Source organism: Arachis stenosperma, chromosome 7 (assembly GCF_014773155.1).
Source record: "Arachis stenosperma cultivar V10309 chromosome 7, arast.V10309.gnm1.PFL2, whole genome shotgun sequence".
Classification (NCBI taxonomy): Eukaryota; Viridiplantae; Streptophyta; class Magnoliopsida; order Fabales; family Fabaceae; genus Arachis; species Arachis stenosperma.
Window position 1 is genome coordinate 32,712,084 of NC_080383.1, and position 24,376 is coordinate 32,736,459.

The window sequence follows — 24,376 nt, forward strand, 5'->3', positions numbered from 1 at the left end:
GAAGATTTTTGTGGATCAGCACATCTGTGTTAGAAGACATATAACAAGTCTGCAAATAGGGTGTGAGTTACTGAGATGCTAGAAGAAAAAATTAGAGACTAACGAAAAATCACTTGTGCTGAGGCTGAAATTTGGTTTAAGAAGGAGTTAGATGTGGCTATTAATTACAAGATCCAAAGAGCCATGAAAAAGGCAAGGAAAAATATTGAAGGTTCAAAGAGGGAACACTATGCTGAGTTGAGGGATTATCTTAACCAATTATTGCTTGCAAATCTAATATCAACTGTTCATTTGGATACCACTCAAATGCCTGACTCTTTATCCTTGTTCAAGAGAGTTTACATTTCTTTTAAGTCATGTAAGAAGGGTTTTGTGCAAGGGTGTATACAATTCATTGGCCTTGATGGCACATTTTTGAAGGACTTCTATGGTGGACAACTACTCACAAGAATAGGTCAAGATATAAATAATCAAAATTTTTCAATTGCCTATATTGTGGTGGATTTAGATACCAGAGATAACTAGAAATGGTTCTTGGAGAATTTACACAATGACTTGGACAACCACAGCGTGCATAGTTGAAACTTTGTTAGTGACCAACAGAAGATATGTAGTTAATCTTCATTAAATTCAAATGACCTTGAATTGTGTTAATAATTCAAATATTAATTGAACATGGTCTTATTCCGGCAATGCAACAAGTGATGTCTAGAGTTCTTAATCGGTTTTGTGCTATACACATTTGAAATAATTTTACAAAGAGATGAAAGAACAAACAACTCAAAAGGATAGTGTAGGAGTGTTGCAAAGCTACCACAACTTAAGAGCCACCACAGTGGAAGAACAAGCAACTTTAGTCCTCTATTTTGATGATGATAAGCATAGATTTATTGTTTGCTATTTTGTAATGTGAATTGTAGTTTGGTGTTTAGGCCTCTGTCTTCATTATTTGTGTTTTAGTTGGTTTTTAATAACAATTTCTAGTTATGCTTATTTATTACCCATCCAATTGTTGATAAGTGTTGATTATTATGAATTAGCAATCAATTGTTTATTGAATTGGACTTGCTCTAGAAATAACATTGAAACAAATATTTTTATTCAAATTTGATGCAAATGAAAGCTACAAAACAATCTTATCACATATTTTTACTTTTACTTACAGGGCATTACAATTACTGATGAAAAGCACAACTACAAAATATAGGTACTTATTCCTAAGCATACACGTTGTACCCATTTTCTAATACTCTTCAATTCTTGATTATTCCCATCAATTATATGTAACATCTTCTTCATCTTTTTTTTCACATTCCATTTGCTTTCTTCTACAGACTTTCATTTACTTTCTTCACTTTACTCCTAAATCCTCCAATCTTTTCTAGCATTAATAACTTTATCAGCCCAAATAAAATAATCACACCTCAATTCAACCTTCTACATTCATGAATCTGAGAACAATTTCAACCTTTTCACATAAGATGCATAGCATTTATCATCATAAACAGAACAAAAAATTACATACCTCCCATAATGGACAACAAAGAAACAATCTCCCTGGGTTCCACTTCGCAGACTTAAGCATCATTGCGTCAAGTCCATGCAGACACTTGCTGTTGTGTAGTCGAACTTCTTCTTCTTCCCATTCTTCGGCGCAGAAGAGGAATCACCACAAAGTACTCGCATAAGCATGAGTTATGTTCTTCTTTCATTGAGATTGTGACATTTTGGTACCTTAGGGTTTACAAATCCTTGTTATGAGAGATGCGAAAAAGGTTTAGAGAGGGAATTTCTCTTTAATCTCATAGACCAAAGATCACGAAGGAAGATAATGAAGAAAATGAAGAATTTCTTGTTCACTCTCTGCTAAGGCTCTGTTCAAAGTAACTTTTGAGAGGGAAAAGAATGAAAAAATATTGTAACTTGTAAATCTTTTTTTTTAATTCTAATTTAACAAATTCAATAATTTAACACTTATTTTTCACTGTGTCATCAAAATAGCCATGTCACATAATGCACAGTGCTACCATGGCAAATAAGGTGCCACCTGGCAGCCACTACTGTAGGAAAAGTTACTCAGGTGACAAAAGGATAAAAATGACCAACGAAGCTTGATATTGGTGTATACACATGACTCATTAAAAAATTAAAATGTACATTTGTCTACCGTGTAAAAATTTATATATATTTTTGTCCATTCTTACTTTTTCTTAATACATGCAATATTTCTTGTGGAGCATGTCATAATCTAAGATGTCATGTTCTATTTTTATTACACTCACTGCGAATGTAGTTTATTTGGTTTGTGTTGCATGATGTTTTACTTAAAATTTTGAGTAGTGTTGATGTCATGTATGCTTGAATGAGTGCTTTGTGATTGTATATTTTGTAGTTGTGAATTGTGAATGTGTAGAAAATATTGAAATGATTCTTTATTTGTGTTTGATACCAAGATATACAATTCTCCTACCTTCTGAGTTATGCCAATCATTTTCTATATTTTCTAATAATGTATCTTGCACATTTTGTCAATGAAAGAGCATTTGCATTGCAAATTCCTTGTTAACGTAGACATAAATAGAAGATGAAAATTAAATGATGAAACATAAAATACAATTTTTAGGGATAAGTGTTTTGAAAAAGATATGGTGCAACATAGTATGGATGTAATGGTATGAGAACCATTTGAAAATTTGACTAAAATTGACTTTATGTGTTAAGTCATAAAATTGGCAAGTTTATGACAAACATGATCCCTGACTCCTGAATCTAAGATCCAATATATAGAATAGAAAGACTTCATTGACAAAATGTTTGAGATGTGAATGCTCAAATGTAAAGTTATGAATTTATACTTGACTCTGAAGAAAGAATGACACCAAGATGCTTCAATTTTCTTGTTGGAGCAAGAAAATTAATTCTTGCTTTTGTTCACTAGTCTGAGAAGTAGATAATAGAGCTTTCAAACTAGTGGCATCTATGAATCGTTATTATCTTGTTGTATAAGTAAGAAAAATGTATGATTGACATTAGGCAATGGCTTCATTAACATAATCTGCGTTTTTATTATGCATCTTGCTCATTCAATCCCCTTATAATTTCTAAAAATACAATGTTAGTTTTTATTTCTACAATCACTTCAGAAACTATTTCTAACACTAATAGAAGATCTTGAAATTTAAGATTATCACATCATAAGAACATAAATCAAAACATATCCCAATCCATGTCAGTAAGTATTAAAATGTTGTTTTTGCCTTGTGGTTGTTCTTTAATATTAGAGCTTAGTCCTAATTATATTCGGGAATTTGTGGGTTGTGGGCACACTATGCTTCTGCTGCTTCTAATTACCTTTGTGTTGCAGGCACACCACGCTTTAATCAACCAAATTATTGTGCAATCTCCTAATAAGTTCCTGTTTTTATATATATTTTTTCCCTTTCTTCTACCTTTTCACTTTCTCATTGATGGCACAGAGAAAATTGTTGTTGAGCAAAGGTCTTTTTCTTTTCTTTTTACGTATTTCTTTTTGAAAAATGTAACATCTATTCTTCTATTCTGAAGAGACATGAGAAAGATATTCTTTATTTTATTATTTAAAATTCTCACTAATTCTATTTCTTTTATTTAGTAACAAACATCATATTTAACTCATTATAATTAGTTTTATTAATTACATGGACTACATTATTATTTTAATAAAATAATTTACAATTTTTCATTTGATTCATATATGACTTGAAGATTCGGCAATCATAAAAGCACACTACTTTACGTTAAAATAATTAAATCGTCATTCTTACTTAAATTGAATTAATGGGATTATGAGGGTAGATATCTATTAGTGATATAGTTCCTTCTATATATCACAAAATCAACTCAACTCAACTTTTATACGAGAAGATATATAATAATATGCTATCACACTAAACATTACATGCAATTACCGTAATGTGATAATCAGTATATAAGTAGAAACATAACTTTAATTAAATTCACAAAATGTCATAACAAAATAAACAAATCATATAATCATACATATGCATACATATTATACTTTTATGATAACAAAGACTTATCAATTATGCTTATTCGTATTATATGACCAGAAAAATAAAATGACTTTTTTCTGCTTTTCTTTTCTTTTACCCATATTCATTGATATGATTTCAGTTCTAAATACATATCATTCATTTTTTTATAATTTTTTACAAAAATCATCATTTGATTTTGAATTTTTTATTTTATTTTCTAATATTTTTTAGTAGAATTTGAAATATTCTTTTGATATATTATTTTAAATTCATTTGAATATTAATAAATTAAAAATAAAATTTAAAAGAATTAATTGATATAATGATATTCATCGATAAATAATTGATTTCTAATTAAACTCTTTTTCAAAATATCATATTCTCTCACCACATTCTAAACAGGCTCTAAGCTAATTCCCTGTGTACATGAATCTTCTACATTAAAATTGTTACAAAGACATTTAATCAAACACCGACTCACGTTCCAACTTGTAAACTAGCACCACTTACATGTTTAAAAAATGAGTATTTTACCAAAGCATGTTTTTAAAGATTTTTGCATAGGGCGTTTTTGTTCCTAAAAATTTTTTATTATATTAAGATTTTTAAATTTTATAAAAATAAAATATATAAATTTTTATTTTAATCAAATTTATTATTTTTATTTAGACAAATAAATTTTTAAAAATGTGATGAAATAATTTATATATTTTACTTTTGTAAATTTTAAAGATTTTAACGTAATAAAAAAATTTAAAGATAAAAATGTCAAATACATATATAATAAAATCTCAAATTGGTCTCCCAAACTTATTTTGAATGATTATTATTTTAATCCTTAATTTTATTTATAAGCAATTGGCCTAATCATTTCATAAACTTGCAAAACTAAATATTAAAAAAAAAAAAACTGTTTTGTCTTAGTTTAAAAATTCAAAGACTAACAAATAATAACGATAAGATAATTACTAAAAAAAATTTGAAAACCAATATAGGTTTTTTATTAATCAAATACACATATAATAAGTCAAATGCTGGATTTGTTTTCTTAATCGTGCTCTCTCTGGCAAGCCGCTAAGTCTAAGTGTCTCTCTTAAGAATTAAGATTCTGACCGAAGAAGAAAGTTACTTCCAAATGAACCAATTAGTTTTAATAAGAATAAATGACCATTTGTATCCATGAGAGATGAAAACGCTGACATTTGTACCCATGAAAGCTCGAAACTAATCTTGTACTCATGATAGATGCTGTCCGTGTGACAAAAGTGCCCTGTCTTGGATCTGAGCTTGGTTTGTGGGTTTCCGAACCTACGTGACACTCCCAACCTCCCCCCCCCCCCCAAAATCTGAGCCAACCATTCATCTTCATCTTCATCTTCTTCACCATCACCATCACCATCACCATAACCTCCATCACCATCACCTCAGCACCGCCACAGCCACCTCCTTTCACCACAACCTCCGGCGACAAAAACACATGACATACACACTAACAGAGGAAATAAGAGAGCAAGGAGGAAGAGAGCAGAGAAACGAGAGATTCAGAGAGTGAGGAGAGAGCACGAGAAGAGATCCGAGAGAGGGGGTATCGCGCCGTCACCCCATCGCGCCTCACTATGCGTCACTGTCGAGCTTCGAAAAGGGAGAGAAAGTGCGCGAAGATGAGAGAGAGAGGGAAAGCCGATCCTGTCACCACCGCCACACCCAGTCGCCGTCATCATCACGGGAGCTCGTTGCCGTCACTAGCGGGAGTCGCCGCCGCTGTCGCCGAAACCACTGTCTCCGTTTGTTGCTCAGCCTTGTCTCTGTTTCTGATTCCTCTCTTGTGTGCTGAAATCGCTGCTGCTGTGGTGGTGGCCGTGGGGTTGTTTGTGCTTAAACGAAGCTAATACTGCTGCCGCTCCATTCCTCTGTTCTTTTCAAGTTTTAGTAAGTTATCCTTGTTCCAAAACCCTCATTGTTACCGTTCTATTTTCATGGTTGATTGAGAATTTTGAGACATTATTGCATTAGGGTTATGTCAATACCTTTGCAAGTTGTTCGATGGCATTGTTGTTGCGGGAAGCTGTTGGTGCGGCTAATGCCGCTACTGCTGCTGGTTCGATTTAAAGTCGTTGTCGCCGGAGGTTGTGGTGAAGGGAGGTGGCTGTGGCGGTGCTGAGGTGATGGTGATGGAGGTTATGGAGGTTATGGTGATGGTGATGGTAAAGAAGATGAAGATGAAGATGATGATGGTGAATGGTTGGCTCAGATTGGGGGGGAGGTTGGGAGTGCCACGTAGGTTCGGAAATCCACGAACCAAGCTCAGATCCAAGCCAGGGCACTTTTGTCAAACGGACAACATCTATCATGGGTACAAGATTAGTTTCGAGCTTTCATGGGTACAAATATCAGCATTTTCATCTCTCATGGATACAAATGGTCATTTATTCGTTTTAATAACATAAGATGATCAATAATGGCAACAAAAATTATAACCAAAAACAACGCATTACGTTTGGTGTTTATAACTTTATATATAGAGTGAGCAATAATCAAATAGGGAGTACATAATCAAATTGTATAGAGCGAGAGGTGTTTTTCTCTTAACAAAAGAATTCAACACAGTAAAGTAGAATAAAACAACCCAAAAAAAAAGCAAACACAACAAATAACCCAAACAATCAAAATAACATAAAAACACAAAGACTTATTTCATTATTATTTTGATATTACCATCAACAACAAAAAAAAAAATTCACATCACTTTATTCTTTATAGCTAAAAAAAAGATTTATTGATATTTTTTTTAACATTTGTTTTTTTATTTTAAAATATTTTTTTAGTTCTTTCCATCTAAATATTTTAAATAATTTCAAAGAAACACATCCATAATTCTTTGGGCTCCTCCTTTCTATTAGTTACTCATGTCTAACTTTATAAATATTCCTTTAAGTTACATAAAAAAAATTATTACCTGCCAAAATCAAATAATTATGTGAACCATATTTGTCAAGTAAATTTACAATAAAAAAAATACATAGTAAATATATTCAATATCCTTGTTACATAATACACAGGCATTATTTTTTTAATTAACAATCTCTAACCGACTCATTTTTTTCATGTTATTCACCCTGCCTATCAAGACAGACTAAACAAATAACTTTATTCTTGGTAGAACTAAACCTATCCAAATAGTCCTAATGAAACTATAGCTTATTACATTCTCCAAAAACATTTCTTCTTGCAACACTTGTACAAATAAGTTAGTAAAAAATACACTTTTTTTTTATCAAACTTTCACACGACTCTATCCTCTCTATCATCCAATAATTATCTTATCTCTTGCATGTTACTCCTTAATCTGTAACTGACAGATATCTTTTCATGAAATTCCTCTAGTAGATATAATACTTAAGTGGATAATAGCTCATTAGGATTCAGATCATTACAAGAGCATTTTAAGTCTTCCCTACTAATCCTGACATCACTGATCTGATCCTCCTAATCAACACCTTCGAAATCACCTTATACACAAACCCAACTATACTAATTGGTCGAAGGTCTTTGATATCCTTAACTCCAATAAACTTAGGTGTTAGTATCACCCACGTGATATTAGAATATGAAGATAACCTAAATGTCTGAAAGAAATCCATCATAACTACTGTAAACTCGAACCCAATTTCATCCCAACATTTCTTAATGAAATTCATATTGTAACCATCACTTCCTGGCGCCTTAGATAATTTATAGTTCCATACTATCTCTCTAATCTCCTCAACCGACGACATCATCTCTAAAGCTACAGAATCCTCTTCATCTATCCTATCCGTCAATCCATCTCTAAAATTCACTGTAAGAGATATCTCCTGATAATACAAATCCTTATAAAACTCCTTGATAACAATTTTTATTCTAGTTTAATTCTTTACCAATCTTCCATTAATTACTACCGCATCAATCCTATTATTTTTCCTCCTCGCTAAAATTATGTTATGAAAGTATCTTGTGTTTTTGTCTATATCTTCTGCATACCAAAACTGCAACATCTGTTTTTAATGTATTTCTTTTTTCACATACTATTTTTTACAGCAAGTAACTAACATCTTTTTTTACTTTTACTATTTCATCATATACCTCATTGCTTACAATATCATCTATCTTTTTTTTATCTTTTTTTCAAACTTTATCATTTTCATATCATGTTACTAAAATCGTTCTTATACCATCTCTCAAAAAAACTATCAAAACCTTTAGTTTATCTATGAATTGATCTCTTAAACTTTTCAATTTCTCCTTATCCATTATAAGAAAACCTTAACAATACTCTTATATAACTTCTATAACTATAAGAATAATAGATTCCACCAATATATAATTATATTTAGACGTAAATTTTACACTAATCGCCCATAAAAAAAAAATCCAATCCTATTTTATAATAACTTTACAAGTAATTGCAAACCACATTAATTTACAAGCTACTACCTTATATATACCAAGTACTAAGGAACCCACTATATCTAATAACATAATTATTGATCAACATTAACACGGCAAAATCACCTAGTTTAGTTGTTATGCAAACTTATTGCCAACCACATTTAATTTACAGGTTACTAAACTATACATACATGGTGATCAAACTCATCAAAGTGCTCCAAAAAAGGAATACATTTTTTTTGGGTTTCATACAGGATCAAATTCCCAATATGGAATTTAAAGCTCAGAACAAGAGGAGGGCCATTATGAGCAAACATAGATATAACTTTCAAGTTTCAAGCAAAAAAGTATGTATCCCTCAGTCTGTGCTTGAAGAGCACAAACAAAACATAGATAAAGGATATAAAGTGGCAAAGGGTATCAAGATGCATCAACATCAAAAAAAAGAAAGAAAAAAAGGATATGTACACTAAAAACTGTACAATGATAATGAAACATTCACACTCATTCCTTTAGCAAAAGCATGATTTCACTCATTCATTGCTTACTAAGAGCCATGGATCATTGTCTTCAGGCATCAAAGGGTTCCTGCAAAGTGGGCATGTGATGTTCCAATAATCCAACCACTTCTCCAAGCACACTTTGTGGAAGAGATGGCCGCAGGGCAAGCGGTTTATCTCAGATTCCGGCTCAAATTGAGAGAGGCACACACAGCAGTCATGTTCAGGTTTCCCACAGGAGAACATGCTGTCGAAGCGGATTGTAGGCGTGCGGCTCCTAAACTCTTCGATGAATGTTTCTGAGGGGCTAAGGAGGAACTCGAATGTCTCGGATGGTTGATGGCTCTGGGAGGTGGCGTTCGGCGAAGAGGATGATGAAAGGTGGATGCCAACAATGTGAAGGATTGTCCTAACAATGCCTTTAAATATGGAGACTGAGAGCACAGTGTTAACAAGAAGTGCACATAGCACTCCTTCGGACGGCGATGGCAGACTTGAGAGGCCCATTTTCTTTATCAATGCCGATTCGAACACCAATTTAGAACAACAGATTGTTTCTGAATCAAGAAGGATCAATAAACATGGAAAGAGTGAACCAAATTGATATGAAAACTTGTTCAACCACAGAGGAAGGTAAAACAGCTTTGACCTGTAATCATATTAATGAAATTATTAGAGAACTTAAAATAAACTAAAACAAGTTGAATAAGATAATGAATAATAAAAATTATAGATTGAAATAGCATACAAATTGGGGTTAAATCCTGAACATATTATAGCTATTTTCTATGGTTCCTTATTTAGTTCTATACATAGTATCTGATTTCACTAGTTAATTTCTAAAGCAATATGAAAGAAAAAACATGATAGCAATTAGAAGAACAATAAAAAGTCACACACATGACACATGCCATGAGCTTGAATTAGAAGGAAAAATCAATGAAAACACAAATTCTGTGTTTCAAAAGACCAGGAAATTAAAATATGAGAATGATGCAACAAATAAAAAAAACAAAATCCTAAGTAGCATATAATTTTGTGTAAAAAAATCCAGATTGCACAAATTGAGGAAAATAAGTAACAAGCATTTCAGGGTAGCTTCTTCATCAGCGAGATCTAACAGAAACCAACTAAAAGAAGCATTCATGTAATAGAATATTCATTAAAATTGCACATAATAAATACTACAGGAGCAATAAAAATCAAAACTTCACATATCAACAGAACAAGAACACACACATAATTCACACGATCTAGCATTTTTATATTTTTTCTAAAAACAATTCAATATGAATCATGATTGATTTCAGAGATGACCCAGAAGAGAAAACCAAAACCCCAGAAGAAAAAGATTGCGCTTTTGAGACTTACAAGTTGGAAGATAGGATTTTGAAGATTACGGGTTTTCTGGGTTTTTGATGAATGAAACTCTGAATTTCTCTCTTTGCTTTATAGATAGAGGAACCCCACCACCTTCCAAACACTGATAATTGGCATTTTGGGCCAACTAACCACACTCCTTTAACCATGGTTAGTTAGCCACCCCTTTTGTTCCTCGAAACGTGTTCCTAACCATGGTTAACCTTTTTTTTATTATTTTTTTCTTGGGTACTAATGCACAGTATAATTATTATTAAGTGAAAACTTATTTTATGTTAAATTAATATTTAAAAATTATTAAATAATTCGATAAATTTAATTAAATTATTATTTAATATTTTTAACTATTAAATTCATATAAAAAAATGGTATGTAAATCTCTATTTTATTAGTAATCCATAAATAAGTAAATATAATTGTAATGTAAAAAATGAAAATTTTCAAATCTTAGTTATATAATTATATACAATAGAAGTTGATCCGTTGCCATTTTAAAACATTTAAAAATATAGTCAACATATATCTTTTACAAAATATTAATTGAAAACAATTTTATAAAAAATATATGATATTTAAATTTTTAATATATTTATTATGTAGTTATTAAAATAAAAATTTAAAAATCTTCTACTAAGAATAATTTTTAAATATATTCTTAGCTAAATCCAATATTTAAAGTATATTTTTTATTTTTAAAATTTATCAAAAATTTTAAATATACTACAAAAATTTATTTTGTTTTTATTTGTTTATAAATTTTATTTATGTTAAATATATTATTGATAATTAATTTTTTAAAAAATTTAAGACTAATTTAATGATAATTTTACAAGAATAATTTTTCACACAAACAAATCAGATACAATTAGAGACTAATTATTGAAAAATTAATTGATTCTAAACTTATTCAAATTGAGTTGCAGGAGTATATTTAATATAAATTAAAAATGTTTAAAATAAATTAAAATAAAATAAAATTTATGAATTTTTTAAATTTTTAACAAATTTTATAGATAAAGAATATACTTTAATCCTAAAATAGAAATATACTCACTGTACTCCTTCTAATATAAGTAACACTTTAGCTTATACTTTTTGTTCCATTATATATATTATTATCATAATAGAAAAAATATTGGATACCTATTATAACATATTTAATATATGCTTTGGAAATATTTACAAGCATTTTTTCATTTCTACGTGTAGAATTATGAAAAAAAATAAAAATAAATAACTAAATGTATTTTTAACAGCATTATTATCTGAAAATAAAATGCTAGAAAAAGACAACACAAAAGTGTTTTTCATTTTTATTTTAATTTTGTCTTTATCTATCATTTAAATATAGAAAAATGCTAATGTTTATCTGTAGGAAACAACCGTCATTGTCTTTATTAAATATATAACGAGGATTGTATATCTAAAGAATTATGTTCATCAAATAATATTTTTGTATTTCTAAAACATTAAGCATGTATCAATGTTGTTTTTTTTTTTCTTTTTGTTTATAAAAATATTTTTGCCTTGCTCATTTTTTTTTCTCTTTTTCTTTTAATGACATCACGAATGTTTCCAAATCTGTATATGTTCATACTGATTTTCTAATCTTCCAGTCTGGAAAATGAAAATATGGACAAGGCACACATCACTGGTTTTGATATAGTGACATATATACTACAATACAAATATTCTATGAATACATACAAAACTGTGGATGAGGATCCTCGTGATATTTTTGTCTTACGGTGTTATTGAAGTAATTTTGGACCAGTATCTGTTACATACTTACATAAGTAAAAAATCCTCTCAAAATGATGATTCAGTAATCAAAATCTATAACCATGTAATAAAATTAGGATTTTACTAACATAAAGGATATATTTTAAGAATATCATGAAGTAAAATATTTTACTAAAAATTATTTAAAAGATAATTTGTTTATATTTTCAATACACTAAATATATAAATAAATTTGAAAATTTTCTATTATTAAGCTAATACATTAAATTTTTAGCGTAGAAAATAGTTAAATCCTAAAAAGTATATTAAAAGTAACAAATTCAATCTCTAAATAACACTAAATAATTCAAAATTTTAATTCTTTTTTAATTATTTTTATTTTTAAACAAATTTTAAATTTTAATTTTATAATTTTTAAAAAAATAAAATATATATGTCAATTTTTACTAATTTAAAAATTATGAAATAACTAAGAAAATTAATTAAAACTTTTTATCATTAATCAAATATTAAATACTCTCAACCATAGCTTAAAAGGTCAAAGGAATAAAACTCAATTCAGCCCTTAACATTTTGGAGACAACTAGATCCTTCCGTTATTTCTTCCGTTAATTTATAATGGAAATTATTTAAATGTCATGTTTAGATAATAAACTAGTATGTTAAGTGTTATATTGTCACTGTCAAATTAGTTAAGAAATTATATGTCTCTAAATTCAAATTAATCACGGACTTATTTGTTTTTATTTATTCAGATAAAACGATGTCGTTTTGACATCAAATTAGTGAAAGACCTATTTGTTTTAAAAAAAATTGATACAATATTTTGTTTGAATTAATTTTTTATTTTTATGGTATTTATTATATTAATACTTTTTTAATAAATTCTTAAATATATGATATAATAAGTATAAATTAATAAATTATTCAAATTAAAAAATATTATTTATTACGAAACTAAGTAAATAATTCTTGCTATAATTTTTAAATATATATGTTAGAGAATCATTAGCATCAATTAGGATCAATTAGTATCGTCTATATTTATATAGTATATCTGTATATTAATTATATGATTCTATGCCTTTATTACTCTGATTCATTTAGCACCTATAAATACCTCATGTATATTATACCTTTGATCACACTGAATAATACACTCTTCAAATTACTCTCTTAGTCTCTTGTTTCTAACATGGTATCAAGAGCTTAGGCCTTTTTTTTTTCAATGAATATTAGTTCATAGCCCCATTGTTTTTCCTTTCCGGCAGTGTTCTTTGGCCTCTTTTTTCGTTCTCTTTTCGCGCTTTGGTTCGTCACCCCCATAACCATCTTGTTCGTCTTGTCGCCGTGATTTCAACGCAGCCAGACGCCCTTCCACGCGCCGCCGAAAGACGCTGCCACAACCAGGTTGCTCTTCCTTCCAGCTTCCACATGTGCCTCTTTGCTCGCCTTTTTCGATCTGTTTCCGACGCTTTGGTTCGTCACCTCCGACACCATTGTGATCCTCTCGTCGTCAGCTTTCCAACGCCGCCGAGATCGCCGCCAGAAGCCCCGGGACGCGCCGCCACGCGCCGCTAGAAGCTCGCTGTCCACCTCCATTGATCCTCCCCCGAGATGCTTCAGTAGCCGTTGGATCTTGCTGTTGATCCAACGATCCTGAAGCCGCCACGTGTCACGCCACCAGCCTTCCCTGCGACCCGCGCACCGCTCTTGACCCGACCCGGCCCGCGCGTTGACCCAACCGCCACCTCGACGCCAGCTCGTCCTTCTCATCCTCTCACGGGCTGCCACGTGTCTCCGTTGCCCTGACGTGGCGCTAACGTGGCTGACCTGTGGGACCCTCTCTAAGGTTTTTTGGTGAGCTCTTTCCGATTTTGCATTTCGATTTCTCATTTTCTGCTTCGAAATTGCAGTTTTCTCTCCTCTCTTTGATTTGTGTGACTACTGTTATGAAAAAGTCGGATGTTTCTGTTGCCACAGACAGAAAGGATACATTCTGTCGAAACTGCAACCGTTTTGGGCACCTTTTCTCTGTCTGCCCCACTGTTGAATGTCGCACATGCCACCAGAAAGGGCATATTAGCTACCATTGTTCACAGTTGTTCTGCCGTTATTGTAAGCTCTCGGGACATTTGATTACTACCTGTCCTACTCGTCTACCACGTCCTGCGCTTGCTTCTGCTGTTGCTGCTACTACTGAACCTACCACCTCTGCACTTTTCAACCCGTCTCCTGTCTCTCTATCTGATATTGCATCTCTTCTACAGCGTCTTCTCTCTGTTTCTGGTAATACCCCTGCTGCTTTATCGACCCCTCCAGGTAATTCTAAATGGTACTTTGACTCGGGTTGCTTTAATCACATGTCTCCATTGCGTAATATTTTCTCGTCCATGTCTACAACTACAAATGGACCTTTTGTCAACACTGCAAATGGCTCCCTCTTGCATGCAACACACAAGGGTTCTATATCCCAGTCATCTCTTAATCTTCCTAATACTTACTACATTCCCAAATTAAACTTCAATCTTATTTCTGTTGGTCAACTTGTTAATTTGGGTTTTGACGTCACCTTTTCTATTTCTGGTTGTCGTGTACAGGATCTTCGGACGGGACAAATCATCGGGATTGGACGTAAGGTCGGAAGGTTGTTTGAACTCGAAAGTCTTCATATTCCTCCTGTACCAAATCTCTGTGCTGCTTATTCTCCCTCTACCCTTCACTTATGGCATCAACGTCTTGCCCACACCTCCTTAGGAAAACTGCGTCCTCTTGTGTCTCAGGGTGTTTTAGGTCAGGTTCCGAATGAATCTTTTGACTGTATTTCTTGCCAAACTGCCAAACAACCTGCTTTATCTTTTCACAATAATTCATCTCTTGCTTGCTCTCCTTTTGATATCATTCACTCTGATGTTTGGGGCCCCGCTCCCACTGCCTCTATGGGCGGAGCTCGATACTTTGTCGTTTTCATTGATGATTATTCCCGTTTTACTTGGGTTTATTTGATGACTAATCGCCATGAGTTACCTCAGATCTATATCAACTTTGCTACTATGATTAAAACTCAGTTTTCCAAGGTCATTAAGGTTTTTTGACATGATAATGCTATGGAATACCGTGATTCCAAACTCTTAGCCTTTCTTGCAGAATAGGGTACTCTGTCTGAATTTTCTTGTCCTGGTACGTCTCAACAAAATGGTAGAGCTGAACGCAAACACCGTCATATTCTTGACTCCGTCCGTGCAATGCTCCTTTCTTCTTCGTGTCCTGAGCGTACTTGGGGTGAAGCTGTTCTTACTGCTGTTCATGTTATCAATAGACTCTCTTCTTCTGTTCTTGGTAATGTTACTCCCTTTGAGCGTCTTTATCATACCCCCCAGATTACAGTTCTCTTCGAATTTTCGGTTGTGTATGTTTTGTTCTTCTTCAGCCTCATGAACATAGTAAACTTGAACCTCGGGCTCGTATGTGTTGTTTTCTTGGTTATGGCACTGAACACAAGGGTTATCGTTGTTGGGATCCTCTCTCTAAACGTATTCGTATATCTCGTCATGTTGTCTTCTGGGAGCATCACATGTTTTCTCGGTTCTCATCCTTTGAGTCGATTCTTACTACTCAGTCACCTTTGTTTACTAACCCCAATATTGATCTTTTTCCTAGTGATGATTCTACAGGTCCTATCTCGAGTGACCCTCCACAGCCTCCTGTTCCTCCGCCTTTTCCATCTCCTGATGATTCCAGACCGGATGATGATCCTGCTCCTACCGTCATGCCTCCTCCTCCCGCTCGTTCTTCTAGGGTAAGGAATTCACCTCCTCATCTTCTTGATTACCATTGCTTTTCTACTATTCTTCATCAACATGAACCCAAGACATTAAAGAGAAGCCTCCTCAAACCCAAATTGGCAACAAGCAATGCAAGAAGAATTACAGGCACTTGAAAAAGCACACACTTGGGATCTGGTTGATCCTCCTTCTGATCAGGAAGTTGTGGGCAGTAGATGGGTATACAAGATCAAGACTCGCTCTGATGGCTCTATTGACCGTTATAAGGCCCGCTTGGTTGCTCAAGGTTGTACGCAAGAGTATGGTATTGATTATGAAGAGACTTTTGCCCCTGTCGCTCGTCTTACGTCTGTTAGAGCTCTTCTTGCCATTGCCGAGGTTAAAAAATGGTCTCTCAGTCAGATGGATGTGAAGAATGCATTTCTTAATGGGGATTTGAAAAAGATAGTCTATATGAAACCACCTCTAGGATATCCTTGTCCTTCTAATAAGGTTTGTCTCCTTCGCAAGGCACTTTATGGACTTAAGCAAGCTCCTCGTGAATGGTTTGACAAGTTCAGCACTACCATATGCAGTCTTGGTTTTACTTCTAGCCCTCATGAGAATGTGCTCTTCATTCGTAAAAGCGAACGTGGAGTTGTTCTTCTACTTTTGTATGTTGATGACATGATAATTACTGGGGATGATGTTGATGGTATTTCTGATCTCAAGGCCTCACTTCACTGTACCTTTGAGATGAAAGATCTTGGTTCTCTCAGCTATTTTCTTGGTCTCGAGGTCATCTCCACCGATGATGGCATATATCTCTCTCAGGCTAAGTATGCTTCAGATCTTCTTGCTCGTGCTAGGATTACAGATAGTCGCACTGATGAGTCTACTCCTCTTGAGCCTAATGTTCGATTTACCCCTATGGATGGCACTGTTTTGGATAATCCGACTCTCTATCGACAGTTAGTTGGCGGTCTCGTCTACTTGACTGTCACCCGACCAGACATCGCCTATCCGGTTCATGTACTTAGCCAGTTCTTGTCAACTCCTCGTACTACTCACTATGCGGCAGTTCTACGCATTCTTCGCTACATCAAAGGCACTCTCTTTCATGGTCTTTATTTTTCTGTCCATTCCTCTTTGTCTCTTCAGGCTTACTCCGATGCTGATTGGGCTAGTAATCCCACTGATCGTCGTTCTACTACTGGTTACTGTTTGTTTCTTGGCGACGCTCTCATTTCTTAGCGTGCTAAGAAGCAAACGTTCACTGCTCGCTCAAGCACAGAAGCTGAATACCGTGCCCTCGCTGACACCACTGCTGAAGTTGTCTCGGTTCGTTGGCTTCTCGAAGATTTGGGTGCTCCTCAGTCGTCCCCTACTGATGTTTTTTGTGATAACCGCAGTGCTATTCAGATCGCTCATAATGATATCTTTCATGAACGCACCAAACACATTGAGTTTGATTGTCACTTTGTTCGGCAACGTATCCTTATTGATGCTATTCGTCTCATTGCTGTTGGAACACTAGACCAGACTGCTGATATCTTCACGAAAGCTCATCACCCGACTCGTTTCCGGACTTTGTTATCCAAACTCAAGTTGGTATCCTTAGCTCCCACTTGAGTTTGAGGGGGGATGTTAGAGAATCATTAGTATCAATTAGGATCAATTAGTATCATCTATATTTATATAGTATATCTGTATATTAATTATAGGATTCTATGCATTTATTACTCTGATTCATTTAGTACCTATAAATACCTCTTGTATATTGTACCTTTGATCACACTGTATAATACACTCTTCAGATTACTCTCTTAGTCTCTTGTATCTAACAATATAAATAAAAAATTTGCAATTAAGAACAAAGAATATTAATAAAAATTAAAATACAATTAATAAATTAGTAATATAATTTTAAAAAAAAGTAACTGTGTAATATATTACTATTTGATATATGAGTGAATTATTAGACAATAAATAATAACATCCTTAATGTACAAAAGTAGTAATTTTTATATTATATTTTTTTTATGTAAAAACACTTAAACCTACATAAAAGAATTGCCAAAATTACATGATAAGTAACCACAAGAAGTGACATCAAGTCAATAAGGATGACTAGCAGATTCTTTATAAAAGTTAGTCAAATGCAATTATTAATTAAATTTAAAGTGATGACAAATTGAATTTCCTATTACTCAAAAAATTTTGTACATATCAAGGTTTAGTATAAATATTATAATTATTATTATTATATATGCGTGTTTACTAGTTTATAAATTGTCAATTTTCACTAATATTCCTTGTTCTTAATTGTATTATTTTTTATTTATATATTTAAAAATTTCACTAAAAATTATTTATTTAGATTTCTAATAAATAATATTTTTTAATTTGAATAATTTATGAATTAATTAATATTTATTATACTATATATTCAAGAATTTACTAAAAAATATTAATATAATGAATTTCACAATAATAAAAAATTAATTTTAAAAAAATATTGCATCAAATCTTTTTAAGACAAATAAATTCATGACAAACAAACCTCTAACTAATTTAACATTAAAACAATATTTTGTATAAGTGAATAGAAACAAATAAATTATTGACTAATTTAAATTTAAAAACAAATAAATTCTTAACCAATTTGACAATGATAATATGAATATATGACACTTATCACTTAAACGTGCCACCTAAGCAATTTTCATTACGAATTAACAGTAAAAAATGACGGAAAAATCATGTTATTAAGGAACTAGAACTTAAATGAGTCTTTCTCTGTTAGGGAACACTTCGTCCTTCGAAATAATGCCGAGAGATTGAATTGGGTGTTCACTCAAGGTCAAAGTATTAATGTTGGCCTAAAAATGAAACATAAAAAGGAAAAGCAAAAAATTAAAGAAACATTACTACTAGATTTAGTCAAAAGAGAAATTGGATTTGAGTAGCACGATAAACTCCATTTGCACTTTCAAATGTTCTCGAGTTTCTTTCACATTCATATTAGGATGAAAACCATACTTTAAGGCAAATTAACACCAAAGTTTCTTCAAGCTGCTTCTAGCTCAACTTGTGAACCATACACCTTACTTAGCACCGAGTCACATGTCTAAGTTGTTGAATTATTTCACTCCTGATTTTCTTTCGTTGTTAGATCCTTTTATGATTCTGATCTGTAGCAACATCTAGTTGTTCAAAACATTCTTGGTGAAGAATTTGCTCTGCAGTGAAGATCAAGCAGTAAAACTCACCACATTAGACATCAGAAAAGAATTTAACCTAAAACCTCAAAGCCAGAGCTTAACATAAGAAGCAAGACATGGATTAATTGATTGATTCCTTAAGAACTCATAAATTCAAATTCACCATCAATAGTCAAAGATCACATTTGGTTGCAAGTTTATGCATAATGCATACCAAGCATAAATCATGACAAGCAAAATTAACAAAACTAACATGGTGCAAAGCACATGTAACATACCCTTTTTCATCTTCTGCATATTTTATTTTTAACATTATCATAGAAATACAAGGCTAGCACCCTCCTAGTAGAACGAGATTGGAGTGAAGACTTAACGGTGAGTCATGACTGTGGTGCAGGTGGGCGTCGTGGAGAAACTCCTCTCTCCCAGATCAAAGTAATACAATCAGTTCGCCAGTGATACCATTCCAAGGTTTTGGGAGGTAAAGCATCAAGATTAATCCATCATGGTTCTCAAGGTAAAGAAATCAAGCCGGTTTCCTTAGTTCTCTCATTCCAAGCTACAAGTACCAAGTAGTTATCCACAGACACATAATAACCAAAGCCATACAAAAGCGCATCATAGCTAAGGTAAAAGCCATCATCGTGAGGGAAAAAAACTAATATTTTGGATTAACAGTCAGAATGGTCCTTAAAAGATTAAGAGCAACACTACCGTTATTTAAAGAGCAATCCTTTATATTAATATATCTATTTAATAAATCATCGCATCAAGATTGAAAAAGTAATAAATGAAAGTCCATTTTGCATTAATCAATACATACAAAGATCATCAAGAACTTACTCATAACTGCAAACTTGACTTAACTCTGCGTCGAACTCGTTTGCCTCTAAGTCCTTCACGACGGCGACGCTTGAGTTGGTGTATTTCACGCTCATCCATTTCGTTTAGAAAACTAGTTGATTTGGGCCGACCTTTCATATTGCGCTTTGACAAGGAGTTTGGCTGAATTCTTGGGCCATTATATACTGGCCATGTACTTTGATGCCCCACCACCTCAAACTCTTTCTCATACAACTTGCAAACTTTATCAATCCTATAAATATCATTAACATAAACTTCCCAATTGATGTTTTGATTGGAGCAGCACGCAATTACATGAGGGCATGGATATCGATCAGTTTGAAAATCACCACAGTCACAGTATCCATGCCTTAAATCAACTTTTAGTTCTTCCTTGCTTGATGGCTCTTGAACATAAAATATCTCATTTTCACTTATAAATGCAGTAACAAGTACACTTTCAGCTGCGAGCTGGTTTTTTTGTAGGCGTGTCATCAGCATTTCTGAGAAAACATTTCCCGTATCTTTTCGAGCATATACCTCTCTACTTTTGGAAGCAAACAACTCACACAACCGAAGGTATGTTGCTCTAACCAAGGCTGCAATGGGAAGATTACGAACCCCTTTTAACACAGAACTTATACATTCAACAAGATTCGTCGTCATATGTCCATATCGGTGTCCACCATCAAAGGCTTGAACCCATTTTTCTCGAGGAATTTCATCAAGCCACTTGGTATATGCATCGCCATGTTGACACATTTGCTTGTAGTGGTAATTATATTCACGCTCAGTCCTTGAATACCCTGCAAAACAAGATGTAGTTGGTTGAGATATTTTGAAAAGATCATAAGTCACAAACAAAAACAAAATGTATGTTACCTATGCTCACAACAAGTCGATGCAAGTAGGGCTTCTCAAATTTCCTCAAGAAATTAGAAGCTATGTGTCGAATGCAATACATGTGAAATGCTTTCGGTGGTGCCCACATATCATGACATCGATTTATTGCTGTTCTAATTGACTCGTGGTCATCAGAAATGATGGTAACCCCATCCTTCATCACTACATGCTTACGTAGGTTAAATAGAAAAAAATACCATGCATCTACGGTCTCATCATCAACAATTGCAAAAGCGATTGGCAATAGACTTTGATTGCCATCTTGTGCAACTGCAACCAATAAAGTCCCTTCATATTTTCCATGCAAATGTGTCCCATCTACTTGGACTATTGGTTTGCAATGTTCAAACGCTTTTATGCAAGGCCCAAATGTCCAAAACAATCGATGGAATAATCGAACATTCGGCAACAGCTCAGTGCCATGGTAGGCTGGTAGTGTTTCAAGTTCAACAATTGAACCATGAACAATGAGAGACAATGCTTCCAACCATTTCGGCAGAATTTCAAATGAGCCCTCCCAACTACCATAAACATTTTCAATTGCCTTTTGTTTTGCCAAGTATGCTTTACGGTATGTTGTTGTGTATCCATACCGAGATTGAATCTCTGAAATCACATTATTTACATTGAAAGACGGATCATCTCGGACCATAGGCCCTATATGTTGTGCAATCATGTCAGAATCCAACTTTGTATGGTCTTGAGAGACCATCTCTGAGTTACAGGTGTGTGGTCCATTGTATCTCCTGATTTCCCAAACATCCTTATTCTTTATGAAACTGACCCTAACAAGCCATTTGCACCCTGAACCAAAGTACTTGCACTTGCAATAAAAAGTTGCTGGTTCTGACTCATGAACTTTGTAATCCACTGATTTAGATAAACTGTAATTTTTAATTGCTTGTACTACACCCTCTTTATTCTTGAATAGCATTCCAACACACAATTCACCATTTGCAGCATAATTCTTACTCACATTTACATACTCTGGAAACTCAGGGGCATGCATAGCTTCAAGATCTAAAGTACGCATGAATGGTACAGGCTTGAATGGATGCTCAATAGCCACTCTATTTGGTACATTCTCCTCATCTTCACAACCATCAGTATCATCTGCACCATTGCCACCACTTCTATGTTCTTGTTCTAAGAAATTATCACTTTCACTATTGTTAATTTCACACTCTGTACCTCTTATTGGAAATGGGCTTGGCTTAACTTCTTCAAGTTGCTGGCTTGTAGGAAAATATTAATTAAAAACAAAAAAACAATATATTAGTGAAAATAAAAATAAAATGTAAACAACAGACATCATTATTCACAAGAATAAAAAAATTATAGAATTCTGTACCCAAAAAAGAAAACATAAAAATAACATTCCACAAGAACATCAAAACATTAATGAGACAAAATAAACTATAACTCACTGGATATGAACTAGGAACTGTTTCATCACACTGATGGTTAGCTGGAGATACACACGGAACTGTTTCATCGCACTGCTTGTTAGCTGAACATGATCTCAGAATTGTTTCATTGCACTGCTGATTAGCTGGACATGATGTCGGAACTTCTTCATCACACTGCTCTTTGACCGGACATGAACTGGGACCAGCTCCATCGTCATTGGCTTTAGCAACATCTTCGAACTCTACATATAGCTCAATGACAGTAATGTGTGGTTGAAACTGTCTATATGTCATACACAGTAGTCTCATATCATTGTCACTGCTTATTTTAACTGCTTGATATTTTATATTTCCATTAACAATTGATATTGGACACCTGTATTTTATTTTCACCACTTCCCTTTTATTGCCGCCATTTATATCTTGACAAAGACCAGCGTTTAGTTCCACGAAGGACATGGTTTGGGAAATTGTGAAAAATGTTGGTTCATCACATATAAATGTCACACCTTCATTTGTGGCTGTACTAATAGAACCATCAAAATACACAATAGCAACAATATTGTTGCTAGTATCCATTCTTTCCTCTTCTTTTTTACTTGTAAACTATTTTATATCTTTTCATCCCTCTTCCAACCTTTTGTTACTTGGATTGTCTCTCTTATTGTTCCAACCAACTGCTATTTATCAACCAGTGCTGCAAACACATCACGAAAATATTAGAACACAAAAAGGTCAACGAAATAACACACAAGTGGGATTAAATCCTGATCATATAACTGTTTTCTAAGGCTTCTTAAGGTTGCCTTTGGAGAGAGAATTTTTTTTTGTCCCTACTTTCAGAAAGCAGGAAAATACAAGAACTTTCTATCTTTGGGACAGAAAAAATTTGCACAAGTTATATAACATATGATTGAACAAGTTATCATCAAAATTAAAAATCAATATGAAAAAGTACCGTATAACAAATTGCATGAAACCAATAATGTAGGTAGTTGTTTCTTTCTTCTAAGGAAAGAATAGCTACTAAGAAACATTTCGGCTAAAGCCAGAAACTCCATGAGCTTGCATTGTAAGAAACAACAACGAAAAGTACAACATGCAACTCGTGTTTTGAAAGATAAATTAATAGGGGAAAAAGAAATTCAGAATGCTATTAATAAGAAAACAGTTTTGAAATATCACAAGTAGCATGCAATGTGTCACCGAAAATTCCAGATGGAAAAATTGAGGGAAAAGAAATTACAAGGTTTTCAAATATTGTAAATAGAAAAAGGGTTAGTAGATTACGGAGTCAGAAGCGATGATGGTTCTTCGCTGTGTGTGTCTCTTGTATGTACTATGTAGATAGCGAAACCCTACTGAACTGAAAACCCAACTCTTTTTTTCTCTCTCTCGAAGCTTCGTTGCTAACCGTTAAAGCGCAAATGGCGTGGAAGCTGATGCACCTACTGAGATGATGATGTTTTTTGAGTAATTTATATAGAGTGTGTGGATTAAAATTAGATATATATTTTAAATTGAATTTGATTACATACATATTTTAATTGATGTTTTATGTAAATTGAATTTTATACTTATTTTTAATATAAATCGAATTTAGTATATGTTAAAATCACATGCCAAATCAAAACAGCAAAATTCGATTTATGTAATATATAGTAAATTGAATTTATTAAATTCGCTTTATTTTGGATAAAGCTTATAATAACTCGAAGCTATTGAATTTGATTTACAAAAGAAAAACTCAAAGTAAATTGAATCAAATAGATACGAATTAGTAAGAGATGCTAATTATAAAATTAAAATCAATTAATTTAATTTAGTTTTGGCATACTCTATATAAGAATTCGAATTAGCTTGATACGATTTACATCTCCATTTTATTCCTTCCATAATACCTTAAGGGAGAGAGAAATCTTAGACTTTTAAACGATAAGATTCAAAACTATGGATATAACATCAATAAAGATGTTAGTATATGAAATTTTTTTCTTCAAATTAAATTAAAAATATTAACAATACTTAGTAACATAGAGTATTTGATTAGAAATGTTAGTTGGAGTATTTGTTAGAAGTTTGTTAGAATTTTTAAATTAGAAATGTGGGGGATAATAATGATTTAGGATTGTACATTAAAGTTTTTTT

At 33.0% G+C, this 24,376-nt stretch overlaps 2 protein-coding genes across 4 annotated transcripts; both read right to left on the minus strand.

The window, feature by feature from the left end:
• Window positions 1-8,865: 8,865 nt before the first annotated feature.
• On the minus strand, window positions 8,866-10,416 carry LOC130940359 (probable E3 ubiquitin-protein ligase XERICO). The gene is made up of 2 exons (XM_057868471.1): window positions 10,334-10,416; window positions 8,866-9,611 (listed from the first exon to the last, which is right to left on the minus strand). Exon 2 carries the CDS (start codon window positions 9,467-9,469, stop codon window positions 8,996-8,998), a length of 474 nt encoding a protein of 157 aa, XP_057724454.1. The 5' UTR covers window positions 9,470-9,611; window positions 10,334-10,416; the 3' UTR covers window positions 8,866-8,995.
• An 8,192-nt stretch (window positions 10,417-18,608) lies between these two features.
• LOC130940554 (uncharacterized) lies at window positions 18,609-23,665 on the minus strand. 3 transcript variants are annotated; one of them, XR_009070333.1, is made up of 6 exons: window positions 23,519-23,665; window positions 22,247-22,925; window positions 20,799-22,050; window positions 19,917-20,722; window positions 19,352-19,632; window positions 18,609-19,091 (listed from the first exon to the last, which is right to left on the minus strand). XR_009070333.1 is itself a non-coding variant. In XM_057868727.1 (5 exons), the coding sequence occupies exons 2-4, from the start codon at window positions 22,805-22,807 to the stop codon at window positions 19,917-19,919; spliced, it is 2,619 nt and encodes an 872-aa protein (XP_057724710.1). In that variant the 5' UTR covers window positions 22,808-22,925; window positions 23,519-23,665; the 3' UTR covers window positions 18,609-19,091. The 3 variants fall into 3 exon arrangements, 1 of the variants encoding a protein (XP_057724710.1); XR_009070332.1 differs by having other exon boundaries at window positions 19,352-20,722; XM_057868727.1 differs by lacking the exon at window positions 19,352-19,632.
• Window positions 23,666-24,376: the final 711 nt, after the last annotated feature.

What these genes read in the sequence shown, in the direction of transcription:
- LOC130940359 (XM_057868471.1), bottom strand. Translation starts at nt 9,469, where the DNA reads ATGGGCCTCTCAAGTCTGCCATCGCCGTCCGAAGGAGTGCTATGTGCA.
- LOC130940554 (XM_057868727.1), bottom strand. Translation starts at nt 22,807, where the DNA reads ATGGATACTAGCAACAATATTGTTGCTATTGTGTATTTTGATGGTTCT. An exon ending in CAGTTCCTAGTTCATATCCA is followed by an intron (nt 22,051 to 22,246) that starts GTGAGTTATAGT and finishes CCTACAAGCCAG; the next exon opens with CAACTTGAAGAAGTTAAGCC. An exon ending in TCGACTTGTTGTGAGCATAG is followed by an intron (nt 20,723 to 20,798) that starts GTAACATACATT and finishes CTTGTTTTGCAG; the next exon opens with GGTATTCAAGGACTGAGCGT.